Source organism: Argiope bruennichi, chromosome 10 (assembly GCF_947563725.1).
Source record: "Argiope bruennichi chromosome 10, qqArgBrue1.1, whole genome shotgun sequence".
Taxonomy (NCBI): domain Eukaryota; kingdom Metazoa; phylum Arthropoda; class Arachnida; order Araneae; family Araneidae; genus Argiope; species Argiope bruennichi.
This window is the reverse complement of record NC_079160.1, coordinates 48,365,397-48,380,001: the sequence shown is the minus strand read 5'-3', so window position 1 is coordinate 48,380,001 and position 14,605 is coordinate 48,365,397. Positions and strand designations below refer to the sequence as shown.

The window sequence follows — 14,605 nt, the reverse complement described above, 5'->3', positions numbered from 1 at the left end:
CACATATGCAACTAAAATTGACTAAGATTATATATTCCTACAATAGAATACTTCAATGATTGCCTCAAAGAAAATCTACCCGTTCATAGAACAGTGTTTTAGAGGTGGTTATTGATTGACCTAAGATAATGAAACTCAAAGCTTCATAATTTAACCAGTTTTTGCCACAGAAGAATTAAACTTTCTTTTAAATATTTAAACTGGTAATGTTTTGAGAATATTTTATTAAATATGACTAATAAAATCAGGAAATTGAATAAAAGTTTGGATTTTGTAATTTTTCAGCAGATCATTTATTGATTTTAACAAATATAATTCTTTCTGCCATTTTCCTAAGTAGAAAAATATGTCTATCTTTAATAATTAACAAATCTATTATTAGACCATGATTAAAAGAGCAGTCTATCTATATAGAGTGAGAAATTAATATCAATTAATGATGCAAAAAGGATTTTAATATAAAATTTAACAAATTTATAAGTTTATAAGCAAACTAATTTTATATGATTATGACATATGATTATTATATGATGCAAAATATAAACAAATTTTACAATAATTCAAAAGGATTTGGTAAAGTGAATTAAAATAAGAATGTAAGTTTTTCTCATGCAGTTTCCATAAGTTGTTTCACATTTCATTGATGTCTTTAAAAAACAATTAATATAATTATTTTTAATGAATGTAATAAAAGCAGTTGGTGCACAGCCTATATTTTGTTGACAGATCTTTTTTTAAATTAAAGCACACATTAAAAAAAAGCACCTTGTATACTATACAAGGTATCAAAATAACCTTGTATAGTATTAAACATTTAACTTCAATATCTCCCCTATCTCCCAAAGGCTATCTTTTATACATGGAAAAATTTTTTGCCCCTCCGCCTAAAAATTAAAGGAAGTTTACACTACATTCAAGATGAAGCTGGAAGTTGTAAGAAACTTTCCAAGATTTACTTTCATTTGATAAATAGATAGCTTTTTTTATTGCAATTTTCTATTCTTTTTATTCTTTCGTATCCCCTATTTCCCAACCAAACAATACTTTCACTTGGTTGAACATAAATATTCAGATAGACAAGAAATTTGGCATCTTCTGTTCATTGGGACATCCTGGAGCACCTGATAATACCTGCCATATTAGTGTAACTTGGCTGCTATGTATGAGGGTAAATTATCATCCTAGAGGGACTTTTCAGGGGCAAATTGACATGCATTTGTTTTTACTAGCGGAAAAAAAAATGAATAAACTGTCCAACAAATAGCGATTTGTTGCTAAAGGTCCTATCAGTCTACTTGTTTTTAAATAATGATCTTCAAGAGCATGGCTTTAAAAATACAAATCATAACCTTCTTCTGACAAATGTTTTTCAATCAAGAAATACTTTAACAAATTAAATCAGGAATGGGCCTGAGAAACTATCAGGAGATATAGCAAAATCACTGGGTAAGTTTAAAATATACAAAATGCTCTAAAATACAGCATTTCTTTTAAGCGTAAAGAATTATCAATTATATTCATACAATAATTAGTTTTGCATTTGTTATCTTAGCGAGAAAAATTGCAAATGGAACAAAAAATACAACACATAATACTTCATCTATAAATAAAGGCTTATTCAATAAAGAAAAGTTGAGAATTAATAACATTTTTTTTTTCTGTCTAGAAAGATTGATTTTTACACAATTCTCTTACTAGTTTTTAAATAGTCTCTCCCACCACTGGTCTGGCAAAAACAGAAAAGTAAAATTCTAACAACCTTCAATTGGGGGAGGGGAGGGGAGTCAATTTAGAGAAAGAAAATCTATGATAATTAGTTACAAATAAGAGAAAGTATCTGTTCAAAATCAAATATATATAAAAAATGTAATAACTTTCATATTTAATATTCATTGTAAGATTTTCAATGAATTCATCACTATCACTGATGTTTTTTCTATATGTATAATTATTTCATATGCAAGTAAAAAAAATTACCTGTACATTTCAATAAGTTTCAGTTTCAGGAAAAAAAAAAGTTTTGTTCATGAGGTTTTTTCAGCAATAAGCAAGTTATAAAAATTAACACATGCCACACACACTTTTATGAACAAGCAATGGACAAGAATAAGGTTTCAATACATTTTTGGAGAACTCTTTAACTTACTTTCAGAAAATATATAAAATAAGATAATTATTTTGTGATTAACATAACTTTTCATATTATTTTATAAACAAAACAAGTATATTAAATAAAAAAAAAATAAAACATATAATTTTTTAATAACTATACAAGCCATATGAAAATTATTAAAGAAAATGTAGAGTAATAGTAAGTCTCCTTTAAGACATTAATATATTATCCCTCACCATGTATACGCACCAATCCATGTCCAAGAGCTCCTTCCCAGCAAACGGTTCGGAAAAATTCTTGCCTTCTACATCGCAAGAAAAGAAGCCTCAATCTCTTAGGTGTAAGATATTTATGGATTTGAAATCCTTGCCGCAAGAACAAATCGACAAAATCTTCGCGATTCAGTCTAGTTATGGCTTGCTCAAAAATGTCTTTATCAATCTAAAAGAGATATTTGGTAAATAATTACTCAGTGTCTTTTTTGCTGATACAATTAAATGAAAGATTAACTTTTTAAGACATATTTTTAAAGTATAACTTAACATTGATTCCAAGCAAAACTATTGGTATAGTATGTTAATTTTCAAAAGGAGTGGATGCAAAGAAGATACTATAGCAATTCACACAAAGAAATTGGTACACATTTCATTGTGGTAAATAGCTATGTTATGGTCATTTTGTACATATTTTGACTGCAGCCCTTTATTTATTTCACCAGAATTCAATTAAAAAACAAACAGGAATATATAGTATTAATTACCAACAAAAGATAAAAACTTTGCAAATTGTTAAAAAACAAATTTATTTAAGAGGATATACACCAAGAAAAAGTAATTCAAGCATTTTTATGATTATTTTTGTTTTAAATAAATTGTTTGATTATGAATTATATTACTTTAATCTACAACTTTGTTTTACCATCATTAGAGACAGTGTATTGATTGATTAGGCACATAAAATTTGCTCTCAGGAAGTGTAACTAAAGCATTACATAAATATTTCATTCAATAAAAGAAATTTTTTCATGTTAAATTTTCCTAGTACACGACATGAAATATTTTAAAAAAAGAATAGCACAAATATTTTGAATAAAGGCAAAATGAAATATTTTTTTAATTTCAGATTTTATTGAGAATTGCTTGTTAACATTTTTTGAAAAAAATATATAAATTAAAAATTCTTTACTTTAAATTTATTTGATGGATCTTTTAGGAAAACTTCTGACATAGCCACATGAGGACTGTTCCAATCTAAAGTCAATAGTAAGTCTTTCTGCATTTGCGCATGCCAACTGGTATGATCAGGTCTTTGTGCTAGAAAATGAAATTACATTAACTTTTATGTTACATATCAAAGACAAATTAACATTAAAAATATTAAGTATAATCAAAATAATAAGTACCATTCCTGGAAGAACATTCCAAAGTTATTAGCAATTATCCAATAAAAGAAATATTTCCATTATACTTACTTTTAAGTTAAATACATACTTATACTGAAATTGAAGGCTTTACACATTTTTTAAGGGAATTTTAGTAAGGTTTAATAATTTTTTTTGTTAAAAAAAATTGTAAACAATAGTTAAAAAAATTATTCTTTAAAAATACTTTACAAGTACTTTTCACAGATTATTTATTAATATTTAACAATTTTAATTTCATATGTGACACAACAAAAAGATGCCAAGATTATTCATTTTAAAAATAAGAGAAACAACTTACATTTAAAGAGTGCTCTTAAAAGATGTTCATCTAAATTTTCTAAATTGCAAGTATGACTGTGCAGATTTAAAACTGTTAAGTACACTTGGCCATTCTGGAAAATACATTGACATAAAACAAATACATTGATAATACATAGACATATATGCATTTAATATTATACTTAATTAGGTTGTAATTATCACATAATAAATAGCGACATAACATTTATAACAGGAGTATGTTAAAAATAGTATAAAAACAATGAAAGTAATATGAAACAAATAAAATTTTTTACATAAAAATTATACAAGGAAAATAAAAAATAATGCTCAAGGATAAAGTGTAATTTTTTAATATATTACAATTTAGTTTAAAAATTTAATATGAAAAATAAGACAGCACACTCTGGAAAAATGGGATTTAAGATAATTTTATGCTTAAAATATAAAATTAGCAAATATATTTTTCAAAAAATAAGCAAATCATAAAATGCCCCAAGAAATCTTTATCAGACAAATACAAAGATCCCAAATAACATTACACCATCAAAAAAAGTCATCATATCATAAGATAAGATATTCACAGTTCAATTTTTCTTTTATCATTTATTGCTGCCTTTACTGAAAAAATTAAGCAAAAATCGCAAATATAAAATGGAACTCACTTGATGAGAATAACGGACACATTCCATGATTCTATCACGAAAGAGATTTCTAGCTAAATTATTTTCTCTAAGCTGGGGAAAATGATGAGCAATTTTATTAAACAGTTCTCTCTTTAAAGAATTTTCAACAAATTCAGCATCTTGAATGCCTCTGGGCCTAAAAATGAAACATAAAAAAGTTTAAAGATACGCATTCATATGAAAATATTTAATTGTAATGTTCTACTTCTATAATAATCACTGTACCTTTCTGAAACTTCATAATAGGCATATGCTAATAAATCTGCCAAACCTCCACTACCACGGACCACCACCACTGGCAACTGTTTTTTGAGATGTTCTAAAATCAATCTTGCACAATCATAACCACCTTGAATGAGAAGAGATACAACTGGGATTTCGTTTGCTGATAATGAACATACATCAGGATGACGACGAGGAGCTAATTAAGAAATTTAGAAACAGAAAGGAAATTAAAACTTTTGAATTGCTTTATAATTTTATGAAAAAATAGCATTGATTTTTTTTCTTCCAAAAATTATTTTAACAATAAATGCATACTAAAAATATAACAATCTTATTTATAACACATTTTTATTATTTACATTTTTATTTAACATATTTATTATTATTTATTTGTGAAAAGTAGAATGCAAACAGTATAACTACACAGTATAATTTTTTAAAACAAAAAATATTAACATATATAATGTCTGTGAGATCAAGAAAAGAATATACTATTAGTAAACTTGCTTGAAAGAAAAACTTTATAAACTTACTTTCAAAAGAAAATATTAACGAAGATAAGAATTAAAAATTCAATCAAACATGAGAAACAAAAAAGATTAACAGAAAAGATAAATTAGATTTAAAAATTAAATTCTGATTTTAATAAAAATTATAGCACAAATATGATTAAAAACAATAAAAATACACACACACATAAAAGTAAAACAATGTACATTAAAAAAATAATGTAAAAACTTTTTAAAGTCACTAAAACATTCTAATGATTATGACAATGATAACTCAACATATTAATTTCCTCATGAGACTGAATTTGTTTGAAAGTGGTAACAATGCAAATAACTTATCAATTGGCTGTTAATGGAATGCATATACATTGCACTTTAATGGAAACACTGCAATATTCATATAAAGTAACAGGATGGCAGAATTGTATACATAAAAACTAATAATTTTATATACAACAAAAAATATTAAAAATAAAATCCATTTTGAGGATGGATAAATGAATGAAAGAAAGATGAAGCAGAAACAAGCAGTAAAATGTTAACTTACTAGCCGCATCAATATCACAGTGAAGAGATTCAGACGATGCTAAATACTGCTCCAATTTCAATAAAAAATGATTTATACCAGTCTTATTAATTGTGCTGTCTCTCACAATTACAAAATGTGAATGATCAGGATTCAATTCATATTTATTTTCTTCAGGTTGGTTGCCTTCATTTTCAATTTCAACTCTCTGCATCTGAAAAGAAGCAAATCAGTATTCAGAAATATGTATCAAAAGCAATGAAATACAATGTAAAATTATGCAAGTGTCCATTCATTAATCAGGAATTTTAAAGTACTGGATAAATTGCAAAGACAAAATTTTTACCTAACTAAAACATTTTCATAATTTTGCTTCATCAATACAGCTTTGCATTTCATCCCCTCCCCACAAAGTCAACATTTTAAAATTAAAAAAAAAAGATATTAATTTAAAAATATTTAGCAATTATATACATATAAAGATATTGGTTTTGACATTCTTTTTTAAAGGTGTAATCACCTTTGTAGACATTAAATTTCTTTTATGGAAACTAACTATAAAGTTAGCATGGTTTCCAAAGATTATAAAGTCTGAAATAAACCATTTAAATTAATATTCAACTGATTTCAGTCCATGGCCATTTATGGAATCAGATCCTAAAAATGTGAACATAAGTTGAATGCCAAATTGCAGAACAGGGAGAGTTAACGAGTAGTAAACTTTATTTTGGAATTTAAGAAATAAAAAAATTCCTGATTCAATACTTGAATAGGCCCCTGGAGTTCATTAGAAATATATAGTTAGATTATATTAAAAGTTAGTAAAAAAATAATTAAATACATATTATATATAAGAAGAATCTCTTTATAATGAAACAAACAGTTTTATGCCTAGTTATCTACTTAATCTACTGCTTTCAGAATTTTTATTTTGATATAAAAACAAAATAGAAAGAACAATAAAGAACAATTATTGTAATGGAAGAAATTTTGTAAAATTATAGATCATGTGACAAAATATAGAGAAACTATAATAATTTAAACTACAAAAGCAATTTTTACTGAAAATATTTTTTTAAAAAATGTATGCCTTACTTTGTTTTTTATTTTAAATTTAATCATAAAGTATACTTAAGAAAAATAGATTGTACATTAATGAGTCCCTAGGAGTTTTCAGTTAAATATTTTGCACATATATTTATATATACATAGTTACATATTTATGCAATACGTTATTATACATTACGTATAGACAAACATCATCATAAAAAATTAATGCCAGGTCTCTTCAAATGAATAACTCATTTATGAACCTAAATGTTTCAAATAAACTTTTAAGCTAAATAGAATTTAACATGGAAGGATTTTCATTCTGTATATAAAAAGAAGAAATTCATTCTTATATAAAAGTTTCCTTTTTATTCCTTTCTAATTAAGGAAAGCAAGACTTGCACCATTCTTCTAATGTAGCATTTATCAAAAAATTTGTTTACTAACCACTAACTCTACAAAAATTTTATTAAGAAGAAGAAATGGGCATGTCCCAAAATCTTCATTCTGGCATAATTTTTAAAAATCAAATTCTAAAAATACTGAACTATTATTTTTGTTCATGAAAGAAATCAGTAAAATTTAAAAAATAACAATGTAAAATAAATGAATGTTAGAAAAATAAAAGACAGTGTAACATTTTCTAGCAAAACAGTTTTGAAATTCATTAATAAGTTGGAAAGGAGTAGTACTGTTATTAATTAATATATACATATATATATATATAATCTGATAAGTACTTCTAATGATTTAATTCTATACATATTCCTTCAACATCTTCAAACTCTATATAATATATTTAGAATTTTGCTCATTGTTAATTAGAAATATATTTAAAAAGAAATAAGAGGATCTCTCACTTCTTCATTCATCGAATATCTTTCTACTGCTACAGCTTCATTGAGGAGTCCAAACAAACAATAAAGATGTTAAATCTGAACCATATAGTGAATGTTTGAATGTTCTCAATAGAGTATCATTATCAAATTGCAGATTCAATCTATGCCAAATTTTAATAGGTTTGACACCTTCATTTATTAAAAATTTGATTATTACTTACTATTAAACTACATTAACTATTAACTACATTATACTACATTTACTATTAAACTTTGAATTTATTTGTTGTGCTACCAAATAAATAAATAAATGAATAGATGTGTAAAATATGTAAAACAATTATTTAAACAACTTATCATGGTCACAATAGCAACATATATTAAAAGTGCTTAAGACTGAAAAATATCATTTATAATCTACTTATCCTACATTTACTTAATCTACTTACCTACTTATACAAAAAAATTCTTTCAAAGACGTAACAAAATTAGAAAACAATCACACATTTTTTTCTTCTGTTGAGTAATTTTCATAATTAGTTAATATGCTGATTAACACTACTATTGGTATTAAAAACTGTGAAAACTAATAATTACAATATTTAAAAAATCAGGCAAGATATGTAATAAATAATAAATTTCTAATCAAAATGGCAATTTCTTAAAACTAAGTTTCAGTGTATATTGCTAGTTGTAGAAGTAGAGACATGACAATCAACAGCTAATATTAATTTACAAAGAAACAATTGGCGCCTGATAGATTATATAAAATCCTATTATTTAATTATTTTCATTATAAATTTAGAATTCATTTCAATGAAGCCTGAATTTGATTGTCATAGATTTCTTCTAAAAATACAAAAACTTGAATAATAATTTTTTAAAAAATACTTACTCGGCCATCTAGCATATCCCCATAGATAATAAGATCTTCTCTGGTAACTCCAATTAAAGTTAAGGGTGGTAAAGCAGTTCCAGACTGATTTGGATGCTTATGGCATAAAAGAGCCTGTCTTCTAAGAAGCTCATTGTGTACTGCATCACCAATCACTTTTGTGATCCCAATATTAGCACCTGGAGTAAAAATCCACATTTCTGTAGTATTAGCAGCCTAAAACAGAATAGGGAATAAGATTATATTTGTTAAAAAATTTCTTCAATCAAAATTATTTCCAATATTTAATAAAACTTTGAAATCTATCAAAATATTTCACAATTGCTATTAATATTAAACATGAAAGCATGCACATGTGTCTATGTTTGTTCTTCACAGACCAGACTGTTTAATCTAGAGCTACCAAACTAAGCTGATATATATGGGTAAAAATGAGCATCTTAAAAAGGTTTCTAAAAATCTTAATTAAAAACTAAGCAAACTGTTGATATTTTTAGATGATTTTTTTCTGAAAAATATTACAATACAAAAATTATTTTCACATCAACTTAAAATTTAAAAAAAAAAAATCTTTTCAACTATGCTAATTATTTGCAGTATAATCCTTTCAATTTTAATTAATTTTTTAAGAATAGTTTAAGCATATTTTATGATAACATATATCAGTCTGGAAATAAAACCCATGTAAAATTATTCCTTTGTAAGGTTGGTTGTACACATAATTTATTAATAGCAAAGACTGAAAAATAATTAGATGCATTTTAAAAAATTAAGATTTGAAGAATTTTCTTCCCTACTCTCTATTGCCATACTAGATTTAATTAATAAATACATGTTAGTATCATATATCCCCTAAATGCTATTAATTCTCATAAGGATTCATCTCAACATTAATATCAATTTAAAAACCTTAGATACCTCAAATTAGTTCATGTAATGAAGGTTGCTCATTGTTACAGTACCATTGGTTGAATTGCAGAATTCTTGAACATTTTAGTAGTCTGTTTCAACACAGGATTAGAAAAAAAATCACGAGAAAATTTTCTTGAAATTAAATATGTTTTTCCACATATTTCAGAAAACAAATTTTTCCATTACTAGAAAGCACTCTACTACTAACAGTTACTGCATAAAATCCAAAAAAACCTTAGCAAAATGAACATTTTTAGAATTTTTAAATTGTGCCCAATTTTTTAATAGTTATTTACATTCAGGATTATATTTAAAGAATATAGCCTTCTAAAAAAACATGTTTTTGATTCTAAAAATTCAAGTCAAAGGCATTCTTTAACATCACAGGAAGTATTTAAATGAAAAACTTGATAGCTTTAGATCTATTTATTTCTATGACAGAAAACTAATCTGAATATCTAATTTTATTGCAAAAAGCTAAGAAAGTAAAAAGAATTATTTACACTTATAAACAAACAAACAAAAACCCAATAAAACACTTAAAATTCACCCACCTTGATGATACCCGCTTGTAGATGTTCCAATTGCCTTTTATTTGTCCATTCATGGAGAGGAGCAATATTGGATACAACAACAAGAACAATTCGAGGGCTTTTAATTTTCCACTGTTGATGTAGTACATTGGCAACATATTCCATATTTGCATCATGTGCTGCTCGTAAAAATGGACGTCCCTGAAATTTGAACAATTGAACTTTCACTATAATTATAAATAACACATTTTTTCACTATAAAAAAATAAATGAAATCTTCAAATTCAGATATAGATTTAAGATAAAATAAAAAATAATTAATATGCTGATTTACAGAGTTAATTAATAGATTTCTTGGTTATTTTTATTTCTAAAACAACTAAAAATGGTAAAGCTTTATATTTAATTCTTTAAAAGAAATATTTCTTTAGATTCTGTTTGACATTAAATACAGAAATAAAAACAAAAAGAAATTTCATTGCACTCACATGATCTTCATAAGCAAAATTTCTCCAAAAACATAAAACACCATCAGTAGCTAAAAACCTTCTGAAAACATCTTCACCCAAAGTTTCAGATACAGCAAAACTGAGCTGACGCTTAACAGCAGGTTTTTCATCACTAGCAGCTTCAGTGGTTGCTGAAGGAATGTCGTCAAGAGGAGTGTCATCTTCTCCTTTCTAGAATTAAGATAAGAATTTTTAAATAATAATAATAAAAATTAGAAAATAATGTGTTGTAATTTTAAATTAATTTGATTCCAAGTCCTTTAAAATGCCAATTTCTCCCAAATCCTGCATCAAGGAAATGAAAATAAAATGACAATATATAAATGTAGTTAAAATGCTTCTTCTCCCAGTTTTAAATACAGATGCTGCAAAAATAATCTATCATATGTAGCTATAGTTGTTAATCAAATAATGATAACCATGAGAGAGATATTTGATAATTCACATTTGTAAACCTTTTTTCCTACAGAACTATTCAGCCTTTAAGAGGACTGTGGACACTATTAGAACACTTTTGCAAATTATTCAAGCAGGGTTATGAAATCTGTTATGCATATGTATTAAAATACAAATATGTCAAATTTCTTAAACAAAATTTTTAAAACAAAATATACCTATTACTTAAAAAAATTAAGATATAATATATATATTTTAAAAATTTCAAAATATTCCAGGTGACCTAATTTTTAATTTGTTTAACTATTTTTTTTCCTTATTACCCAATATAAATTTATTTAGAACAAAATTGTGTAAGATTTTGCAATTGCAATTAAATGCTAATTTTTTGGAAATATTTTTATGTACTTACTGAATTTTCATAAGATTTTTTTTCTGAACTAAAATTGACTTTTAACTATCTAAAAAACCTTGAAATATAAAACACATATCCTATTTTTTTTTAATGTTTAACCAAAATCTTTATTATCAATTCTATTTAGTTTCCTCAAAAATTAAGACACCTGGAACATTTCAAAGATATTTATTTAATTACAATATCATTTTGAGAAAAGTCATTAAAATATACTTTTTTCTCTAAGCCCTTCAAATATTCATTTTATTGAATAACACATTTTATGACACTCTTTTCATTGAATATAATCATACATTTTAATGATGAAACAAAATTAAAATTTTTGTCCATTTTTGCTTATTTCAAAGTCAACTGTCCCCTTAAACTGTCTTCAAGGATTGAAATTTTTTTTTTTTTTTTTTGATTATCTAAGCAGTTTTATTTTGTTGAAAATAATTGAGAAGCCCTTTCAAGGATGTGTTGATTCGGCAAATTAGACTCTTGTATACAGCATTTCCAAGATATTTGAACATGCATGATTTCTTTTTCTAATAATTATCTGTTATTCAGATTCATATTTTCTACTCTTCCTCCGAGCTATACATTTTAACCTATGGAGCTTGTAGTACCAAGAGTGGCACATTATTTTTTGTGACAATTTTTATACAAATAATTTTAATCAGTGCTCAAAATAAATAGAAAATGTCATCCACTTTTCACAATTTTTTTTTCAGTATTTATTATTTAGATACATAAATATTTTATTTTTAGGTCACCCCTCATCCCTTTTAATGGCTTGTATGATGGGGATGGTTAGACTGGTTATACGTTAGATACTATGGATAGATGCTTCAATAGTGTGCTAGCTTCAGTTTAAGAAAGCATAAATATTTAGACTGTTTAAAGAACAGAAATTAAATGAATGGGAACACAAGAAATAACACATGCAGTTTTTAGTTGAATCAAAGATATGAATGTCAACATATTTTAATAAAGTAATAAAATGTCTTTATACAGTTGGATGTTTGATCATGCTATTTCTTAATGAAGAATAAATGTTGGACAGAGCTGCAAATTGAACCTGACTTACATATGAAATTAAAGTAATAAATATAAATTCCAAAATAAATATATTGGTTATAATAAAACAATCTCGGTCTTTTTAATAATTTTCATCAACCATCCTAATTTCAACTTCATTTACAAATTTAATTGAATAATACAAATTTAAAATACTTTATTCTTTGATTACAAACATTCTATTTAAAATGCATTAATCCTTACTTGAAAAACGATTTCATGACAGAATATTTATTTTTAAATCTTATTTATGTACAGTGGTCATGGATATATCTTAAAAATAAATTAGACTGAAACTCTTTTCTTAAACATATAATAGACAATACTAAAGGATAAATCATATGAATAATAACAATATGTCATTCATAAGAATTACATGTTTGATACTGATGAACAAAACCGTACATGAGTTTACATAACGTTTATGACGTTTGACATATTTCCATATGAAACATCAAAAACTAATAAGTCAGAAACGCTATTATACGCCTGGCGCTATTATAACCGATGATTTGAATTTTGTACTATAAAATATTTAGAACGTTTATTAATAAATAGTAATATTCTACGATCGCAAATATTCGCATAGATCCTTTCAAAAACAAATAGAAGCATATAAAATCAACAGGCCCATATAATAAGAAAAGTGGTCACTGGATTCAAATTTTTTGTGACAAACAATGTTTTGCAGCTTTCAGAAATCTTATGTTCTAGTTAAATTATGAAATTAGCTTCGAAGTAGTTAAATTTATGAAAAACATGACTTATACTCTTAGACTGGTTTATAACAAGAATAATAGGATTTTAAACTCATTAATCAAGGATATAGGCTGTAAACATTTAGTAAGAAAGTGAAAGTAACTCTTTACTTACGTCAACATCATCACTGGATCGGAATATACGAAAGCGGCGAAATAATCTATACCCTTTATCGCTTTTGTAGTTTTTCCGATGTCTGTACATGACGTATATTATCACAAGTATAATAAGAAATGATAATGATACTCTCCGTTTCAAGAAAATAACAATACATTAATATTTTTTGAAACCAAAAAGTGACAAGTCACGAAGAGCATATCACAGTTTCCAAGTGTAACTCAAAACATCCGGCAACATGTGAAGTCCCGGACGTTACCTTCTACGACAAGGCCATTCAAAGAAGCCCATTGGTAGGTGGTTTCATTGTTTAGTTCCAACAGCCAATCATGTAAAGTCTATTACGGGGGAACGGCATTAAATTGCAAAAATTAAAAACCTGAGCAGAGATTTTATTAAATAGATAATTTTTATATATATTTTTTTTAATTAAAAATTATTGAATTTTTTTTTAAAAAATTACTTTGTTTAAAAAAATCTGTTTAATGATTTGATTTTTTTTCCTTGGTGGATATCGAAATCATTACAAAGAACTAAAAATAAATACAGTTATTCTCTCTGCTTCGCTTTGGTTTGTAATTGCAAAAACAAAACGCAATCCTATGAGCAATAACTGTAATAAGAAATATTACAGTTATTAATATTATAATACTATTATATACAGATATTAATATTATAATACTATTCTATAACATTCAGTTTTTTTTAAATGCTCGGAATATATGATAGAAGCATCATAATTTTAAAGCAATTAATTTTAAAGAATATTTATTTTTATTAATTTATTTTCCCCCCTTGAAAAGCAATCAGAATAATATTTATGAGAAAATTTTCATAGAATCGACACATATATTCACGGCTTTTTATTTTAGACTATGAGATGTTTTTCTTTTTTTTTTTTTTCTTTTCTTAATTTACAGCATTAATTTATTTGAAAAAAAAAAAAAAAATCGAATAACACCTTACCAACAGAAGTCAGTGTCATGGAATAGCGAAATTTCATATATCAATTACTTTTTCAAAAAGCCTCTATTTTGCTATTACACAATACATGTCTTTCTTGACACGCAAGGAATTTACAGTATAATTTTTCCGTCTTGGCTAGATGATACAAAAAAAAAAAAAAAAAAAAAAAAAAAAAAATGAGGGGAGGGGGGGGGGAGGAGGAGGAGGAGCTAAACTTTTTTTTTTTTTTTTTGCTTAAATAAACTGTTAATTTAGATTTTATATGGAATGAAGAGGAGAAAACAGTTTCTTGCTTTTGAAATTCTTAAAGTGTTGTAAAATGATGAATATAATCATGTGTTCTGAATAAATAAATAAATAAATAATCTTAATTAATTTTTCAGTTAAAAATTTA

The 14,605-nt window shown here is 25.5% G+C and overlaps 1 protein-coding gene across 3 annotated transcripts in view; it reads right to left on the bottom strand.

Annotated features, from left to right (window-relative positions):
- LOC129988372 (transient receptor potential cation channel subfamily M member 7-like) overlaps positions 1 to 14,605 on the bottom strand; it is a 120,238-nt gene that overhangs the window by 19,987 nt on the left and 85,646 nt on the right. For 2 of the 3 annotated variants that reach the window (XM_056096586.1, XM_056096587.1), the window contains exons 2-10: positions 10,479 to 10,670; positions 10,012 to 10,191; positions 8,546 to 8,761; positions 5,783 to 5,975; positions 4,727 to 4,922; positions 4,481 to 4,637; positions 3,835 to 3,928; positions 3,299 to 3,426; positions 2,363 to 2,554 (exon numbers count right to left, since the gene is read on the bottom strand). In XM_056096586.1, the coding sequence (XP_055952561.1) occupies positions 2,363 to 2,554; positions 3,299 to 3,426; positions 3,835 to 3,928; positions 4,481 to 4,637; positions 4,727 to 4,922; positions 5,783 to 5,975; positions 8,546 to 8,761; positions 10,012 to 10,191; positions 10,479 to 10,670 (1,548 nt within the window). Of the gene's footprint in view, positions 1 to 2,362; positions 2,555 to 3,298; positions 3,427 to 3,834; positions 3,929 to 4,480; positions 4,638 to 4,726; positions 4,923 to 5,782; positions 5,976 to 8,545; positions 8,762 to 10,011; positions 10,192 to 10,478; positions 10,671 to 13,242; positions 13,476 to 14,605 lie in introns of those variants that run through there. The other variant, XM_056096585.1, reaches the window with a different exon arrangement.